The sequence below is a fragment of the Chenopodium album genome, chromosome 9, assembly GCF_948465745.1.
Source record: "Chenopodium album chromosome 9, dcCheAlbu1.1, whole genome shotgun sequence".
Taxonomy (NCBI): domain Eukaryota; kingdom Viridiplantae; phylum Streptophyta; class Magnoliopsida; order Caryophyllales; family Amaranthaceae; genus Chenopodium; species Chenopodium album.
The window spans coordinates 5001424-5021551 of NC_137842.1; the positions used below are offsets into that span (position 1 = coordinate 5001424).

At 33.3% G+C, this 20128-nt stretch overlaps 1 protein-coding gene across 3 annotated transcripts; it reads left to right on the forward strand.

Annotated features, from left to right (window-relative positions):
* Positions 1 to 8610: 8610 nt before the first annotated feature.
* Positions 8611 to 19049, forward strand: LOC145558299 (F-box/kelch-repeat protein At3g23880-like). 3 transcript variants are annotated; one of them, XM_081619497.1, is made up of 5 exons: positions 8611 to 8855; positions 8939 to 9002; positions 9755 to 14128; positions 14219 to 14387; positions 18633 to 19049. In XM_081619497.1, the coding sequence occupies exons 3-5, from the start codon at positions 13117 to 13119 to the stop codon at positions 18649 to 18651; spliced, it is 1200 nt and encodes a 399-aa protein (XP_081475623.1). In that variant the 5' UTR covers positions 8611 to 8855; positions 8939 to 9002; positions 9755 to 13116; the 3' UTR covers positions 18652 to 19049. The 3 variants fall into 3 exon arrangements, with proteins under 3 accessions (XP_081475623.1, XP_081475621.1, XP_081475622.1); XM_081619495.1 differs by having other exon boundaries at positions 9755 to 14387; positions 18633 to 19048; XM_081619496.1 differs by having other exon boundaries at positions 8939 to 8987; positions 9755 to 14387; positions 18633 to 19048.
* The last annotated feature ends 1079 nt before the right edge of the window (positions 19050 to 20128 follow it).

A 20128-nucleotide genomic window follows, 5' to 3' on the forward strand; every position in this document is an offset into this window, starting at 1 on the left:
CAAAGGTTGGGTCGGGCCTTAACACAATTTCTCATGCCCAAACCCACAAAAGAGTAGCGGGCTTGTCTGGCCAAAGTGGCCTTTTCGGGCTTTTTCTGGTCGAGTTTGAGCTTTTTAACTAAAGATGCGTTTTTAAGCTTGCCCAAACCCGCCCTATTTTCGGGCCGGATCAGGCCGGGCTAGCGAACCGGGCCAATGTTGATCACCTTTACAAAACCCCAACTCGAAAACCTCCTCACTCAATGTAATACCCCGTATTTTTATACGTATTTTATTTAATATATATACATTTTATACGTATTTTATTTAATATATATATATATATATATTTTATAAGGGTATTTAAATAATTCTAGCATTTTAATTATGATGTTTTAATTATTTATCCCATGTAAATTGGGAATATTTTACAAAAGGAAAGGTTGTCTAATTAATTAATTAGTAGAAGTTGGGGTTTTATTTTAAGAAATTATGATTTTTAACAAGTTTTAGTAGGGAAGGGATTAGAAAAAACTAAAGGAGGAAAGTTTAGGGTAAAAGGGGAGATAGAGAAGGGGTATAAATATCCCTCTTATGAGGCAATTCAACGTTGCCCAGAGTGGAGAATACCCAAGGTAAACTTCTCTCCCTTTTCTCTTTATTTTTCTCTTTCTTTTTTTTTTCTTTCTTTCTCCTTCCCTTCCCCTCTTGCCGCGCACAGCCACCACCGGCAGCCACCACCGGTGGGCCGCCGACCACCAGCACCTGCCGGCAGCAGCGGCGACCACCGGCAGTGGCGCCGGCCTGCTGTCGGCAGCCATGTTTTTCGAAAAAAAAAAGGGTTTTTCTTTTTAAAAATCAAATATTTATTACCCAAAACTAATCTATGCTATAGTCTAATTATAAATTATGAGTTTGGAGATTTAATTTTCATGTTTGGTTATTGTAATTGTGTTAATTAATTTTCAGATTTGGTTTTTAATTAAAAAGTCCCAATTTTTGAAACCCTAGGTTTTTTATTCATGATTTATTGAAAGATTATGATGTATTATAGGGCAGGCCTTTGTTTTAAGTGTTTTAAAACTTAATTACAACAAGTTTTAATTATAATAAAGTGCTGGAATTTTATGTAGAACACTTGATATTATGTTTCTTGAAGAAATTTTAATTACCCATTAATTGGGACTTAATTTATGGTATTTTAAATATAATTTCAGCTTATTCTAATTAAATTATGAAGGGTTTTAAAATAGTATATATTGCTGGAAATTTGTTTAGAGTGGATATTAATACTCGATCTATTATGGATTTAATGTGTAGGAGACTTTGAAGTAAGCAATTTCTACTAGTCGTGGCAGTTTTAATAACGTACTCAAGGTACGTACGCGTACTTAGCATATTTTGGTGATGTAGAATCATGCTAGGTTTGATTTCAATTAATTACAAGTAGTATCATGCTAAGGTTTATGTATGGAATTGTGAATTTATGATGTTTGTGGTTGAATTGGGAAGCATGAATTATATTATTTGTGATGGTTATAGATTGGAAGATTATATTTTGGGCATGTTGTGTTTGAATCACATTTTTATTTATGGCATGTTAGAAGACATGATTAATTAAACTACATGTTTAATTATGTTTGGAATATTGAAAAGGAATTTTATTATGGTTCAAATAATTTTTATTGATGCTTTAAGCATGAGGAATGAGCTATATAAGTGTCTATGTACACAAGAAATAAATTGTATGTTGGTGCTTTTGTGCACTTAAGGTGTTTTTAACACCGAGGGATAGGATTTTTGGCGCATTATGCGTTTAAGGTGTCTTTGACACTGAGGTAGAATTAAAAAGGGTTCAACAATAAATAATATGTGGTCACTAATTATTCAAGAATTAAATTGGTATGTTTGTTTGATTGAATAATTATTGTTGATTGACTTATTATGCTTTGAGAGTCATCACCAAGTCTAATAATATGTAAATAACGTAAAGTGAAAGAGATTACGCACCAAAACTCTTGGAACGTATATACCTTGAGTATGAACAATGGGGGGAGTTATGGGGTTTTATATTTAACCATAACTTCTAATAATGGAGTACAGGGCACTGTATATTCCTTTTTTATTATTTATTATTATGCGCAGGAATTCCGCCACCTTTGAGTGGTTTTGTCGCTGGCACGGTTAGCTCCCGTGTCAGTTAACCTCAAATTTATTTGGGGGAGGTTAGGAGGTGGAAACCCGTTCGATGCGTAATCAATGCAAAATGAATTAATTAGTGTCTAGTCATTGTGTTTTGTTGATTGGTGTGTGTGCTTGTGAACATGTGCAATGAGGTAAGTGTGTGTTGATAGGAAAGCATGTTAGTGTGGCTAATTTACGCTTATGTACTCAGCTTTGCTGATTGTGTGTGTTTGTGTATTTGGCCATGTCTTTATCTTGGCCCTATGATGACCCATTTTTAATGGAGAGTAGTGGAAACAAGTAGAGATAAACTTTTCAGGTATTGAAGCATGATCATGATGGGGCATGAGTGAAGAGTGAATCCTACTAGTTTTCATTAGGTTACAAGGTGTTTTATGCTTTATTTATTTATGATATATTTTGTGTGGACTAACACAAAGGTTTGGTTTTGGGAACGGTTTTTGAATAAGGGTCTTTATTGGTTCCAAGTTGTAGTTTGATTTTATTTGACTTGTTCGTTTGGTTTTTAAACTTTATTTTCGTTTGGTTGATTTTGGGTTGACTTGTTTAATCGGTTTTTAATTTTGAGTCTTCCGCTGTGTATCTTTGATAATTGCCTTAGCCGTTTTCACGGTGGCGGTAATGTCTTAGTTATTCCTAAATCGTATTTTTAAAAGAGTAGAATGTGTATTTAAAAGAAAGGAATTTCTAGGGTGTTACACTCAAACCTAAAAGACCTAAAAGAACCGCAACCCCACTGCACATATCCTCTAATTGGCCCTCTTCGACCCTCAAAATCCTAGTCATTAGGGTTTGATAATAGGTTTGGGTTAGGTCATTGACTAACCTCCTAATATCAAACAATATTTATAAAACCCTAACTAACCACTAAACAAGCATAGAGGGAAGTCCCGGAGTCAAACCATGAGGACTAAGTGTATCAATTTGAGCTGAATAAACTAGTAGGCAAGGTTGTGAGATAGAGAGAGGAATCAATTACATCAATTTGAGCTAATTAAACTAGTAGCAGGCAAGGTTGTGAGGAACAACTAGAACACTACTTGAAGCAATTAACAAGTAGTAGGGAAAGAGCAATCCAATTACATCAATGAATTCAACAACAAATTGCAATTAGATAATCATGAACTCAATTAGGAACAATCAGATCAACGAACACACTCAACTTACTCCCGTGTAATTAAGCATGCTATTTATCCTACTAAGCTAATTCACTCCCGTGCAACTAGCCTAACATAGGCCATAGGTATAGAAGAATCTAGACTCTCAACTGTAATAGCCCTAATATTTTTAGTACTCTATCTATATATTTTATAAGCAAAAGTTTATTCTAGATTTTACTTCCTTTTAAATTTTCAAGTAAGTTATTTTTTTTTTTCTATTTTAAGTTTCGGGGACGAAACTTGTTTTAAGGAGAGTAGATTGTAATACCCAAATATTTTATAAGTTTATATAATGTGTTCTATAAAAAAATAGTTTATTTTATCTATTAAATTACTTTACTATCTCATATTTTTTATTTAGAGTTTGGAAAGTTTTAAAACCCTATTTTGTTTAAATAAGACTCTATAATTTTAAGCGTATATAAATTATTTTAAACCCTATAAATATTATTAACCATCAAACATATTTTATCAAAGAAAAATCTTAGGGTTCGTTTGGCATTGTTGCGGTTTTCAGTTTTTTGGTTTTTTGTATTTTAAAAGCGTATGATATATGTCATATAATGAATTAAAAATTAGTCAAACTTATTAAAATCATGCTAATTTTGAAAACTGACAACAGAAAAGTGAAAACACCTTTTTCTTGTTTCCTGTTTTTGGTTTTTTGTTTTAAAAAAAAAACTGAAAACTGAAAACAAAAAACAATGCCAAACAAGCACTTAGTTTGCCGATTCCTTTGTGCGTGGGATTCATTAGCCAAACCCAACAGATTGATTCTTGTCAAGAGTTGTTGTATACGAAGGCGTTAAATTACGTTCCTTCACTTTTGCTTAAGATTGCTAAACCAAACTAATATGATGATGAGATTGTGAATCTATGATAATTATTTTACTCATCCTTTAAATCTATATATTCTCCCACTTCCAATGTGAAATTTGCAATTGACCAAGCTTCATCAAGTTCGTTCATGCGAGTAAGTTTTTTTTTTAGTCTTTGTGAACATGGTGTAATTAGCACTCTGAGTTTGGTCGCACAAGTATTTGGCTCAAAAAAATAGGTAATCACACTATATCTTTTGGAGTTGTTTGTTTATAATTTGATTTTATTATTTATTATATGTAATCACACGAATCTTAATCCTTGAAGTTGTTTATTTGATCATTGATTATTGTTTGTATTGATTATATTTTGTATTATTATATGCAAATTTTATGATTTATTTGTATGATCAAGATTTATATATATATGATTAAAGTGTGGTATTATATAATTTGATTGTCGTATTAATTGATTGTGTTATTTATGCTAGAGTTTTGAATGTTGTTGTTTCTGTAGGGAGTATTGTTATATTGAGGTTTTAGGGTTACTAATGCAGAGTATTATTTTGGGTTGAGAATTGATTACATTTGGGTAACTAGTATGATTTCCCTATAAGAGTTGAGATATACTACGATTGAATCGAGTTCGAATTATTATATTATTTGGGAACATGTGCCAATATTGAGAATTTATTATCATGTGAAAGATTATTTGATCGATGTATGAGATCAAAAGGTTGATAATTATTGTTTTGTTCTTGGTTTGAGGCTCAGCGTTATAGACCTTGTCCTTGGTATGTTGGTAATGAGATAATGATCATGACTTAAGAATGAGGTACAATCTTTATTTATTTTTCTATGGTCCCCTACAGTGGGAATTGGCCCATATGTGGTCTGGTTCAAGGTGTTTTCTAGTTATTGGGAGTATTCAAGTTTTTATACTCGTTGGTTTATTTATACGAATTACCCATGTCCAAGGCTAGGTATAGAACAAAGAGCGTGGCACACTATTGGTTATTAGTTGAGTAAAGGATTATTGTTATTCGAGGTTGAGTTATTAAAGGTTATTTTCAGAGTACAATGTGTAATGTAGTTTCGAACTACATTGTTTAATTGATCTAGTAATGTTAATTATTATATTATGCTTTATATTCTGATGTGTGGTGATTACTCAGCTTTTGTTGACGTGTGTGTATTGTTTTGTTGTGTTACTTGTGTTTGCGGCCATGTTTTTTTTCTTATGGTGGTCCTGCGACGATCTATTTTGGAATTTGTCCTTAATGGTGAGCAGTCAAGTTTGTTTAAATAGGTTGATCAAGTGGTCGTAGCTAAAGGAGCTCGAGTGTTTCGATTAGTTTGTTATAACGAGTTTATAAAGTTGTATAAATAGCTCATCTAGATTTATTGGGTTGTATTTATTGGGATTTTGTAAGCCTTAACACTTCACAGGTTGTCGAGTGTGGCGGTAATACCTCCGATTTAGGAGTATGCTTCCGCAATTTTATTTAAAGGTTGTTTATTTTTCCTTTATTTATTGTTTATTATAAGTTAGTAAATCGGGGGTGTTACAAAACCAACTCATCACTTTCGCACAATTGATTGAAAGAACAATTAAAAACCGAGAATCAAATAGCTAGAAAGATTCTAATCAATGTAAACATCATCCACACACAATAATCAAGAATCAATTACAAACTAATCACAATGACTCATTCAATTCATCAATCATAACCTTCATCCATTTCCCTGGAACAGAATCTAAGCAAACATAATGAAGTAAAACATGAAAAATTCGGCTAAATTACGACCGTTTTTTTACGACTGTTGACTAGCTAAAAACATATTGATTAGACTCCAAAACATATTCCATTTAAAAAATGATAAAAGAACATTCATTTTAAAATGAAGAACATCATTTTCAACCTTTGAAAATATTACCAAAACAAAAAAATAGATAATTTTTTTTGTAAAACTACCTTCTCTTCAACAACGAATTTGTCCCTTTCAATTAAAAAATTCATGGGAATGATAAAATCAATTCAGTAATAATATTAAATCACTTCCCGAAATCCAAAATTTATCATGGCTTCTCTCTTTATAAGAACTCTATTTCTCTCTCTTATATAGCAAAAGAAATATAGAATGTAAATAATAAATCAATTTCATAAATCAAGGAATATAAATAACAAGTCAATTCCTTAAATCAAGGAGAAAATCATTTTGATTTTTTTTTTCACTTGTGTACCTTTTTAAAAAAAAAAAAATTCAAATGACGTTACAGACCGAAAGGAAGGAAAAGCAGCAAAATAAATAACAGAACAAAGAAACACCAAATAAACTACCTACGGAGGTACAAGACGTGGAAAAGCCACACCTCGAACATCCTACTCTAAAATGCGATTATGTTCTACCAGAATATTATTAAAAACATCTAATTGAGAGTCTTGAGAAGCTCCATGGTTGGCCAACCAATCCACCGCTCTATTGCCTTCACGATAAACATGAACTACCTTGATTTTCCAATGATCTGCTTTGATTAGCTGCTGGCAGTACTTAATGTCATGGACATTCTCACCAAATGGCACCTTTGTCTTTGTTCAGTTCCTGCACATAAGCAATATTATCCAACTGTATTTCTAACTTGGCCTCTAGTCAACGCTAAAACTTCTACTCGAAAGGCAAAGTAATAGCCGAAATTCGCTGCAAAGGTTGTGATATGGTTGCCTGCATAGTCACGTATGATTGCTCCTCCATCCTCCAGTAGGCGCCCTGGTGAACCTTTGGCAGACCCGTCACAGTTGAGAGCGTACCAACCATAGTTTGGAGCGTGCTAAGTTATTTTGACAGGAACTCGGTATTTACTTCTTGCTGAACTCTCATCAAGGATGCCCCATATGGCTCTCTTTGCCTCATCATATCGTACCTGTAAGAATGCCAAGAAATCAAAGGGGTTTTCACTCGTGTACTTTGTATTTGCACACGATGTTCTTTCCGCATTTATATAACTCTTGTATTCTAAACGGGTGTATCATGAGCATGGTACACCATGATAAATCCGGGTGTATGATAAAAATATAGTTTGAATTTTCCACTATTCACTTTATCTAACTTGAATTTTTGACCAATTAATTTATGATATACATATGAAATAATACAGTTTTGTGTATATAGTACTGTTGGAATTGTCTAATGAATATATTATTAATATTCAACTATTATACTTTATATTTATTGATAATTATAATATACTTCCTTCGTTTTTTTATAGTTGCAACATTTTGACTTTTACGGTGTTCATGGACTCTACTTTGACTAACTTTAACGATTTATGGTTAAACAAAAATATAGTCATTTGGGATCTTGTTAGATTCGTGTCTATCTATACTACTCCCTCCGTCCTCAAATGATAGTCCCTTATGGGCAAAAATCACAGGAATTAAGAAACTTAAATAAAAGTAGTAAAACTATATTGAAAAGATAAATTTACATTGGATATGTAAAATAGTAGAGAGATAAAGTAATAAAATTACATTGAAAAACAAAAATTATATGGAAAAGTTAAATTTGCACAAATATTGTTGTAATTGGAGGGAATTTTGATAAAAAATTGATATTAATTGTACTTGAAAAAAGCAAATGCATCTATCAATTTGGGACTAAAAATAGGCCATAAGAGACTATCATTTGGGGACGGAGGGAGTATATTAATATCTAATGTTTATACTTTTTACATATTCACAATTAAAAGATATTAACAATTTAAATAACGTATCGGCAAGCGTGAAAAGAGTAGTGTTACAAGTATAAAAAAAAAAAAAAAACAGAGGAAGTATTATTTATCAAATTTCTATATCGACATAGACGAAAATTGACCTGACTCGAATAAACTTGACCCTAACTCAACCCGACCTGAACTTGACCCGATAATTGAAACCCGAAGACTGATCCGAACTCGACCCGACCTGAACTCAACCCAAAGTGTTGACCCCGATACCCGACCTGACCCAAATTACCATTGACCCGAAATCCGAATTGACCCGACTCGAAGATTGATTGACCCGACCCGAAGAACCTGTTTACTAGGTCTAAGTCACGAGTACGTCATTCATACCAGTTCCTTCACAGTCTAACCTTAAGGCCCTTTTTGGTTGAAGGAATTTGGATGGAAAAGAAAAGAAAGGAAATTGTTTTAATCAAATTCCCATGTTTGGTTAGATAAATGACATATAAATCTAAAGGAAATGAAGGAAAATGGGAGGAAAGTCTCTTAACAAAATTTTGGCTTTTCTTTCCTCCCAAAATCGGAGGAATTTGACTGAAAAAAGAAAAATAAAAATAATTTCCTTTCTCTTCCCTTCATTTCTTATTCATCAACCAAATATTGAAAAATAAAATCACCTTCATTTCCTTTTTTTTTTCCTTCCCATCATTTCTCTTATTTTCTTTTACTAATATTGAACCAAACAAAGCCTAAAGTTAGAAATCATGATCACTCTGATCAGTCTACAATCACCTTTGAGGCTACTCTTGTTCTTCACCCTCATCATTCATCAACATTTCTAAAAATGCAAACATTCTTTTATTAGTCTGCTATTACACTACCCATAAATTGAGGAATTGTCAAGATGAATTTATCTGGAATTTTTTCAACCCTTTTCCAGAAATCGAATCTTGAATACCTACTGCATCTTAGGTAAATTATTGGCTGTCTTATACTTTTCTTCCATTACTTAACTTTTTTGAATTCTAATGGATTTTTACATTGCCATTTTCCAGATTATTAATCCCCTTTTGCTCCCACGAATTCAGAGACATGGGATTGCAGGTGCAGACAAAAGGGGTTTGTGTGTTTTGTGTTTTCCTTTTATTTTCTGCGAATTTCTGAGTTTTTTTTTTAATTTTTATATTTAATTTCTAAATTGGGACTTACGAATTGGTTCAATACCCAAGAACAATTTTAAAGCAATACACTTGTTAGTATAATTGATGGTAAGGTTTCATTTGCATGTTTCAATTTCTAAATGGAGTGTTTTGGAGGCCAATTCTAATACCAACCTTGAATATTTAGTATACCATAAGAATGTAAATTAGAGGTTTGCATTATAATTGTATTGTTTAACAATTAAGAGTTGTGGAGGGGTGGCCAATGGCCATGGCATGCTTGGGTCCCTTAAAAGCCTCGCCCCGAGTGCTTATCCGGGTATTGTTTTCTCTACAATAGTATCTAGCTTGCTGCGGATGTTGAATTTTGACTAAATGTACAAATTACGAAGACAATAAATAATCTCATTTGGTTAATTGAATAAGCAAATGTCTAATGTGGTTTGTTTATTACAATTAAGGGCATTGTAAGATTGTAGGAAATACATATTCATTCATTCAATATCCTGAAACATTAGTGGGACATCATCGATATGGAAGGTTAGCTAGTAAAAACAATTTCATGGTTCGACCTAGGGTTGTTAATGTTACTGAAAGAATCTTCGACTTCTGAGTAAAATGGTTACTGACTTACTGTGTGGTTGCAGCATATTGTAATTAAAGAACTTGATTTTACTCATCCAAGCATTAAGGTTGTTGTTTTTATTGAAGGTTAATCTGCTAAAGAAGTAGTTTCCAACCAGAACTGGTGTAGTTGATGATCAGTGACAATCCACGAAGGGATGTAGATGGCCTTTATTTCTTCTATAGAGATTATGGCAACCATTTTGTTAACAATGATGGATCAGATATGCTACTACCTACTTGTGAGAACTAGAGAGATCTCAGGCTTGGTTTGTTACTTCGATGAGCTGTTTGGTTACTCTTCTTAACCTGGACTATGATTATAATGTTTTGATACAAGGAATTGGAGGAGAAAACCAAATTTGAAGAGCACTTAAGGTACACTTCTTGTGATTAGTTCAATTTGTGTGGCTGTTGTGCGTCTTATTGTGATCGCCATTGTTGTACATTCTTTTGTGCTGAAAAATCAGTTTTGGTAATTTTGTGGATGGTGATTAAATATTGATCAATTTGTTTATTAATTGCATTATTACCTGCATATGATTTGGCTTATCTGAGCTATCATGTTCCTTATCTCATGGGTCCCTCTTATATTTCTCTATTTTTCTCTTCCTGTGACTTAATCTTCTTAAATATTGTACAACCTCTACACTCTTCAATAATTAATGAATAACTAAGTAGAGGAAGTATCTTATATCATAAATTTGTAATAGATAGGCTTATAAATGAATCTTGTTCCTTTTTTGGCCTTATATGTCAAGCCCTTTGAGTATGAGTTCACATATATGTGTGAGTATAAGTGTATTGCGCAAGTTAGATTTCAAACTTACTAGTATTAGACTCATGATTAGATTTTTTTTCTAGTGAAATTATTATTTCCTTAATAGAATTTTGGTATTTTATGAGAGTATTAGAGCATTTCAGTAATAGATTATTTATGCCAGCTGGAAATAACAATTTCATAAAAAAGTGGTAGAATAGGCCAATCAATGTAGTTATCAAGTCAGCTACCTCAATGTTATTAGGTAATCTCAAGCCATCTCAATGAAGATTTACTTATTGTATATAATGAATTCAAATGCTTGGATTTAAGATGAAATGTTTCTTTCTTTCTTTTTATTTGTGCTGATTCCTGTTTTGGTCTACTGGGATTACTTTACAATTCTTTCCCTGTATTTGTCTATCATTTCATATTGAAACTAGGAAGCATTTAGTCAGAATTGTTTGATCGATTTCCTTAGAAGTCTGGTGTCATATCTTTTATGCCAGAGAACATATTTTGCTGAAGTTGCTGAGGTAATGACATATTTGATACTTTGACAAATGCATACATCATATCCGAATTTAATTAATATAATACTCTGTATGTATTATGGTTTCTTTCTTTTTCTCCTCTGAGTAGTTTGTAACAACTATGTTGGTTCAATTTTGTTGGCTCATCGTTGCCTTATAGCAACATAATGCATTTGTTATTCTTCAGTAAAATTTAGGGAATTCTATTGTACTTATCTATATACAATCATTTATTTTACTTTTATACATTTGTTTGATGTGAGTCTTCTGGCAGAAGCGCTTTGTTTATAGTAGGAATAAATTGTTAATGTGATTAGTTAATCTTTGACCTTATTTTTACATAAATTTTTTAGATAAATATTATTATGTGGGATCTTGTTAGTTTCTTCTCGGTGTAAGTTTTCCAAACACCTACTTTATATAATGTTTAATACTGATACGCAATTAAAGATATTTACAAATAAGTTAATTGAAATGAGTTATTGCTTGGTGTGATCTGCATCTGGTCTGGTCTATTGTGAATTTGTGATTCGGAACATAAATAAGTAAGAAGATCTTAAAACAAGGTATATATGTGAATCTCTGTGGGAGTTGTTCATTCTTAACTATAATCATGCTGTTGGGCCTCACTAGCTCTGTTTATTAATCATGATCTATACTTATGTATTGGTGCTGGGTTGGTGAATGGTTTTAGAAGTAACCAATCCCAAATTAAAGAAGTCTGCTAGCTCAACTCTCGGCTTAATGACTTTGCCTGAATTAAGCTGATTTAGTTACCTGTTTAAATTCAAGCATACAATACTATAAGTTCATTGTTTTTGGATCCATTTATAAGTGTAGCATATGCTCTGAATAGCTCAGCAACAAAGACCATTATTTGTTATTAAAGAGATGGGAAGGACAAAGATGTGTAGCTGGCTTTATCTATCTATGTAATACTAGATGTTTGCTTAGATAAGTTCTTCAAGCAACTTTATTAGTGTTCGCATTTATATGCCTCTTCTTTGGCTCATTCTTCCAAAACTTTGTTGTGGTGAAATATAAACACATCCCTTATTTACACATATTGAAATCAATCTATGTAATGATAGATGCGTGCTTGGATAAGTTCTTCAAGCATCTCTATCAGTGTTTGTATTTATAAGCGTCTTATTGACTTATTCTTTCAGAACTTTGTTGTTGTGGATTATTAGCACGTCCTTAATTTACCGAAAGGCAAAGATGTTGTGGAAATAAATGGAAGTGTAAATAGACAAACAGATTTAGGACTTTATTGCCTTTAGCTTCTTAAAGATGTTAGTTTTATAATTTTTATTTTATCATAAAAAAATCTGTCTTTAATGAGATTATGCATATATACTTATCTTGAAGGTTCCTCCCTGCATTAGTATTGTCAATATCATCATTTGTTGTGGCGTATTTTACCATTTAGCTCTTATCAAATATATCATTAAGATTACATCTTTAAAGTCAAATTTTTTTCAATGTAGTTAATACTACCACCGTTCTTTTATGTTCTATTCACTGTGAGTGGAAGTAAGATAATGTAAGAGAGAGGATGGTAAAAGGTGGGTTTGTGTAAAAAAAAAAGTGAATAAAGTGAGGGAGAGAGAGAAGAGAGTATGGAACGGTGTAATAATTGTGGGGTTGGATAGGCAAAGAGAGTATGTCGTTGATAAAATAAAGCAAAGTGGGTAGAACTTAAAAGAACGGCCTAAAATTAAAAGTCGGTAGAAGAAAAAAATCGGAGGGAGTATTTATTAAATTATATGATGTGATCAATCTGATCGTAGTTGTGGTATTTATTGGTAAGTAATCAATGTGCAGGATTCTTTCTGCTAGAAATCATTCATTTCCATTTTGATAAATGAATTGAATATATACATTCAGTTAATATGGGCTGTATTATTTGGGATTCGATTCACTTTGATATGATTTGAAGTTTTTGGGGGTGTTATACTTAATGTAAATGGAGCCTTGATGGCCCAAATTCAGAAGGCATAGTGGACTAGGTTTTCAAAAGGCCATCCATCCTCTTTCAATTCCTTCATATAGTTTCTGCAGCCATTCTCTCACCTTTTCAAACCTGATTTTGGATTCATCTCCACCCCCATTCTCCTTGTTCTGTAAAAAAAAAAATCAAAAAAAAATAAAAAATGAGTGATATTCCAGAAGAATTGGTGCTGAAAATTCTGGTGCGATTGCCTACAAAGTCTCTGCTGCGATTCAGGTCTGTTTGCCAATCTTGGTATTTTCTTGTTAGTAGTTCCCATTTCATTTCTTCACACAAACTTCACAACCATGCTACTGGTAACTATAATATTCTCTTTAGGCGCTACTGCAACATCCAACAGAAAGAAATATATATCTTATATGATGAAAAATCTAGTTTTGGTTCTTTTAGGACAATTTGGGATCTGGATTTCCCATTTGATAGGCCTGAAGGGAACTACTATACTGTTGGGGGTTGTGTTGATGGGGTGATTTGCTTATGGGATGACACTCATGAACTCAACCCTGTGACTCTGTGGAACCCCACCATCAGAAAGTCTTATCAGGTTCCTAATCTTTATTGTAAACCTTCTGGTAGTAGATCACTGACTTACCTAAAATGTTCTTTTGGGTTTGGCTTTGATGCTGTAGCTAATGATTATAAAATTTTAAGGATTGCCTTTTGGTTTCGTAATTTCACAGCAAGTAGGAGAGTTGACAATACGCCTTTGTCTTTTTCGACTAAACCCGCTGCATGCTCCGCTGACATTTTCTCTCTGAGTACTAAATCATGGAGATGTGTCAGAAATTCTGTGCCCTTGCAGCAACTAAGTGTTCCTGTTTTTGTTAATGGCGCTCTCCATTTCTTGACTCACAAAGATGGTAATCAGTACTGTATCGTGCATTTTAGTCTGAATGCTGAGACTTTTATGGAAATGGCATGTCCTGAGGACGGGAAACTTAATATTGACTCAGATCATCGGATTGTGGGGTCCTCGGGGACTATTTTCCTGCTCCACCAATTTCCTGGTTATCGATGTGACGTATGGGTAATGAAAGAGTATAATGTGGAAGAGTCGTGGACCAAACTATTCAGAATTCATTTGGATATGTACCCTGAAATAGGATGGAAACGCTTTCTTAGCATCGATATGAATGGCGAATTAATATTATGTGGTAATGGTAACTGGATTTGCTTCTCGCTTATGGAACCTGCAAAAATTGTGGATTTTCAGCCCCTGGACTCATACATTGCTCCACATGCAGAAGTCTATTCAGAAAGTTTGGTTCTATTGGGGGACAACAATTGTGTAACACATCTGCAACAAAATAATGATCACAATATGCAGGAGGAGCATAACAGAAAAAGACTTGAGATTCACCATATTCCTAGCAAGAGGCGGGGAAAGAGTGCACGATTGCCTTCGATTAATTTGTAAGCTTCTTTCTTCCTAGCTGGCTTTTTGGATTCTTAAACTATTGTCAATTGGTAAAGTAACGTAAATGGTTTATGAATTATTTAATTGTTGCATTTTTATGAGCTGAATGTCACAAACCATGGTTTGTAATTTTGTATTACGTGAAGTTTCTGCTCTGGTCATTCTATTCTGCTACCATGTTGAGTCAATTTTGTTTCTTCTTTTTTATATGGACGAGTTAACTTGTTTTTCTTGGTCATGTGTTGGTTTTTTTTCATTTATAGTCCCTATGTCTAGCAAATTCTAATGCATGTCTGACTGATATCCTTGCTAAATCCATATGTTTTGCTCGTTTGTCACGTAAACTTGAAATATCTGGCTGGTTCTAATGTGCGTGACTGATATTTGAGGTGTTATCTATTGTAAATCTCGAAAATGCATCTTCATTTATGCTTTATTTAACTTGCGTATGATATATAGTTGGTACCACTTTAGTAATCAGTGAAAATAGATTATTGCTTGATCAATTTTGTTTTCAGTATTAGAGCAGTTACTTTAAGAATTATAGTTATAATTTATAAATGAGTTCTTTGTGAAAAATTCTAATTTACTATTAAAACAGAAAAGTTAGTAACTCTAGTCTAGATTCCATTTCGGAAAAGGAGTGGAGGGAGAAATTTTTTGCAGAGGACATGACTTTTAATATGTATACTCTTATTTTCTCTATGAAGTGTTTTGCAAAATGTTTTATTTCCTTTTGTAAGTCTTTCTCAAACCTTTTATGTGTTTTCCCTCTCTTTTTATCTCCTCTTAGCTCTCTTCTATAAAAATTTCCTCAAATTTCACTGTCCTTGCCTCTTGCTTGCTATGTGCCTATGTCCCCCTCATTTTCTTCCACTTTCATTTAATTTATTTCATTATTTTTGTTGTTTCACTTTTTTGAAAAGTTCCTTATGATGACTCATGTTAACCAACCCCGAATCATTTTTGTTTATCTTGCCTGTGACCAACAAATAATAATACTAAAGAAAAACAGAGAAGAGATTGAAATTCTGTTTTGCTTCTAGAGTAATAGAATAAATTGACTAGAAGTGTGAAATACTTCGTACAAATTATTTCACTGTTGTCCTCTTTTTATCTAAGTTTATTTTAATTGTGATATCTTGGGATAAGAATTTTTCATGGATTCTTAAATGATTCAGCATCGAGGTTTCCTATCGTGGCTTTTGCAATGCCGTAAGATTTGTTTTTTTAAACACAGTACGTAATAATTTGATTTACCGTTATTACTTACAAATCTTTGTGCTTATTGTTGCATAAGAAGGCTGAACCTTATTGCTCAGGTTTGAATTGCTAAATACTTTTTATTTCAAACTTTATAAGAGGCAATAAATGGTCAGATAAAGTTCCTTTTTCAGTTGATACAAATGAATTGCTTTCGTGCATCAATAATAAATGAACTGCCTCTGAAGGAATTATTTTGTCGTAAGATGACGCACTTGTTCACGTCACAGAAGATGAACAAAGGTCACATACTCACAGTGCTTGGCTGGTTGTACAGGTGCTCATATGTTTTTTATTAGCGTTGTGGTTTTCATAGTCTCTTCAATCTCGTTTTCTCGGATTTATGCAAGATGTGGTTGGATCTGTATTGTGTCATATATCTATAGAAGTCTTAAGTTATGCCTGGTGTATCGCCACTATGTGGCTGTGTGCTGCAGTTGTTGTAGAATTTATTTCTGTATTTCTGAAATGGCCGAGTGCTGCAGATGTGTTACCCTTTCCACAGTGTTCCAGTTGGGCACGAGGGTTTAATAGGTTAATTCCTTATACCCTTATAATGAATGTATCTCTGAAATGGTAAGAAGAAGATTTGACCAGTTTGTAACTGCTTGCTAAGGGTTTGCTGGTAGCTTGAGATAATGATTCAAAACTCTTGTATAATGAGGATGCTTGTGCTGTGAACCAGACTCTCTTAGAAGTTAGACACTAAATATTTGCCTAAAAATTTAAAGAGGTTGATAAAAAATAAACTACAATGTTTTTGCCAGCTGCTTATCCCTCACAACCTAGGCCATTGCTGATTCCCCTATTTCTTAATTAGTAAGGTTTTATGTGTTTCGTTTGACCTTTTATTTTCCTTGTCATCTTACAAATGCAGCAACGGTATTAGCTACAGTATTAATTTGTATTATTTGAGTAGACACATGTGGTAAATTATATCATTATTTGAGTATAGACACATGTGGTAAATTATATCAAATAGCTTCAATGATATCCATGTGTTTATGAGAACTTTATTTTCATGAACATTTTTGGCAACTGGAGAGAGGGTTAGTTTTATAAACGGTTAGATGTGCTCTCTAGGACATAGTGACTTGTCATTTTGTCATCTTATGTTAGCTATGTGTATGTTGTCTCTGTATCCATTATATTGTTTCATTGCAAATACTTTGCTTTATGTGTGGGTGTACTTACATATGAACATATTGATGTGAATAGAACATTTTTGACGGTGTAACTTTAATTGTTGTAAATTATAAACTAGCAATTAATTAGAAAATATACTGGTTTATGTTATTTAATAGCTATTTTTCTAGTTGCATGCTAGAATTAGTCAAATGTTATGCTGAAATAGTGCATGCATACTTCTAAGATTTTTGTGGGGAAGGCGCTTTTATATTTGGAAATATTGGCCACAGCAACACCGGTTGTGACGAAGGTGCACTCCACATCACAAACTATGGACTTGGGTGCACGTGACACCGATGAACTGAGATTCCGTCGGATTGTGGAATATTCAATAATTTATAGCTTTTTATAGAATTTTTTTTTTTTAATATTTTTGTTTAATTCCTTCCTAGTTGATTTTCTATCTCACGTGACTAAGTAGTCTTCTCTCCATTAATTGTTTTCCTTTAAACACTTCTCAACCTCCACCATTAAAATGGATTATTTCAAAAAGTTTTCGCCATTGTTTTCCTTTGTTTGCCTCTTTAGTTACTTTTTTTTTACATCTCACGTGATTAAATTAGTTTCTTTGCTTTTTCTAGTGTCTTTAATCCCTCTTTATCTCTCTCATCCTCCAGCATTAAAGTGTTGTACATCAAAAACCTGAAAATTAATTTGATCTATCCTAAAATCTAATTATATATATATATTTTTTTTAAAGTATTTTAAACCATTTTGTTGGGCTTGGTATTAGAATGTGACTTATGTTTCATGAAATTTGGTGGAATAAAATGGTTTTCAGGTGATTTTCTGTAATTTATCAATTTAGTAATTGACTCAGTGGAGAGAGAGGAAACTAAGTCTATCACATGAGATCGATATACAAAAAAAAAGTAACTGAAGAATCAAATGAAGGAAAATAGTGGCAAAAACTTTTTGAATCGCTTTAATGGTAGAGGTTAAGAAGTGTTTAAATTAATTTATAGAAGGGAAGGATAACATAGTCACGTGTGAAAAAAAAATCATGTAAGTTTAAAAAATATTTTTAAAACAAGAAAATATTGAAGATTCCACTTTTCCCATGGATTTTAGTTTGTTGGTGTCCTTTATGAGTTTATGTTGTTAGCCTGTTATGTGCATCTAATTATATAGTTTGTGATGTGGACTGCGCCTTTGAAAGGTTGTGCTGCTACACACACCTTTATGTGTTGTTGTGACCAAGTTTTCCTTTAAATGATGAATCTTAATATTCAATTTTAGAGATCCTATTATCCTAGACTTTTTGAAGCAAGCATGTGATTTCTTTAGCCAACTCAGATTTTTCATTGTTGCATTTGAGAAGTAGAAATATTTCAGTAGCTCACATTCCCGTTTTAGTTTGTATTGTTATGGTATGATGGACACTATTTGTTTCCCTTTAAGTGGATTTCTAAGTGTGTGGTACATTCTTCTGCACAATAGTATATTACAGTTCTTTTCCAGTTTCTTTCCTAAGGGAAAAAAGAATTCAGGCCCTTAACTACATCTACGTTGTTACTAATGAGTATGTCTGGCATGCATGAGTCTGTATATAAAAATGCTATAGCTTGCTAAGTACAGGAAGTTGCTAAGGTGTATGCTGACTCTTTGCTGTTTGTTAGTATAAATAAAAGTGTCTTCTTTTATAATCTATTTTGTATCAAAATCTTATATGGTTGTTAATGGAAATAAAGTCGGCAGAGTAATTCAAAATAATAGATGCCATTGAGATGATGTTTGATGAAATTTCTTTAGTTGTGAAAGGTGCTAATGCTTTTCCTGAAAATTCACAGGAAAACTGAGATCGAGTGATATTCATGGGGATATCAGTCAGAGAGAAGCATAAGCCATCAAATCTGGAGACCGGGACATTGGTGTAGCCGCCTTAGTTTATTAAAGTCACTGTTGCAAACTCTTTAGCAGCTTGTCATTTTCATTTAGTTATATGCTCTAGTTCTCAGTACTCCAACCTCTACTGCAGCTGCCTTAAAGGTTTAAAACCTTGTTGCAAACTCATAAGCAGGTTGTTATTTTCTTTTGTTCTGGTTTTGTTTTGTACCGTCGTTCTCGGTACACTAATTGAGATTTTAGTATGAATTTGAATGTTTGATTATACTGCATATATCAAAACTAAATGCTTTCCTGGTTTCAAATATTGAAAGTGTTTAGCTCTTCATTTGACTGGAACATATCAGTTGGCTGAATATAAGTTTTCCAAGGTTTACTAATGATTAGCATCTGAGTGTCTGATTTGTCAATCAGATAAAAATTTGCATTACATGATATCTTAAACTACAAATTAGATATTTTTTTAAAGTAGTGGTGAATCAAAACTATAACCTACAAACCTGTTTCGGATGAAACAAGGGGACCTTGCCGAAGGTCCAATGAAGTGGATGAAGACTTGTCCGGTCCAATAGATGCTGGGCCGAAGGTTTCCTGCACAGCAAACACACGTAAACTGGGCTCGGGGGTGGATCCGAGGAAGACCCCTCCGATGCCGAAGTCAGACAGTGTTTTGAGAGAGAAAGCTATGCAGGAGATTTAATGCTTGAGGCTTTGATGTGTCTTCTCGCATAAATGAATGAATTGAAGGCTTTTATACCTTTGCATATGAGGAGAGAAGAGTCATTGGGCCTTTAAATAATCATGGGCTAACCATAGCAATTTGGACCAAATGACTCATGACTGACTTGGCTTGATTGGAGGATTGGGCCTTGACCTTGGAACATTGGATCATTTAATGATTAGGCCCAATTGGATAAATTGGACCCAAACAACTTGCCCCCCAGACCCGATTTGGAAGGATGACGGGTCGGGTTTGAATCCAATAAAAATGGAGGGAAGTAAATGATTTAATTGAATCCAAAGATTTAAATTTTTAAACAGATATTAATTAAATAACTGTAATTTGGATAATTAGTGGGAAGTGGAGTGGATAATGGGCGGTTAATCAAGTGAGAAAGTGTTTAACGGCTAATTAAGGAGGCATTTAAGAGAGATTTGAACTTTTCGACCTTTGGGATTCTCCTTCCTGGAATTATAAGGTCTGATTTGAATTTTCGCCTCGCTTCTTCGCCAACTTACACTCGAATCCTTGCATAAACCCATTTTCGCTTCGAATTTCTAGCGCAATATCCCCGAATCCGAGTTCGACACTCAAATCCGTCGCTCCCACTGACTTGACCGGCGCATTCCGGCCTATTTGAAGGTAAATTTCTTCAAGTTCTTTTGATTTTCTTGCCTTTTTGAGAGAATTTCTTCTTCTCCCTACTTTTCTTCTTCGAAT

Excerpts from the sequence above, each read along its gene's own strand:
- LOC145558299 (XM_081619495.1), top strand. The coding sequence starts at position 13,117 with ATGAGTGATATTCCAGAAGAATTGGTGCTGAAAATTCTGGTGCGATTG.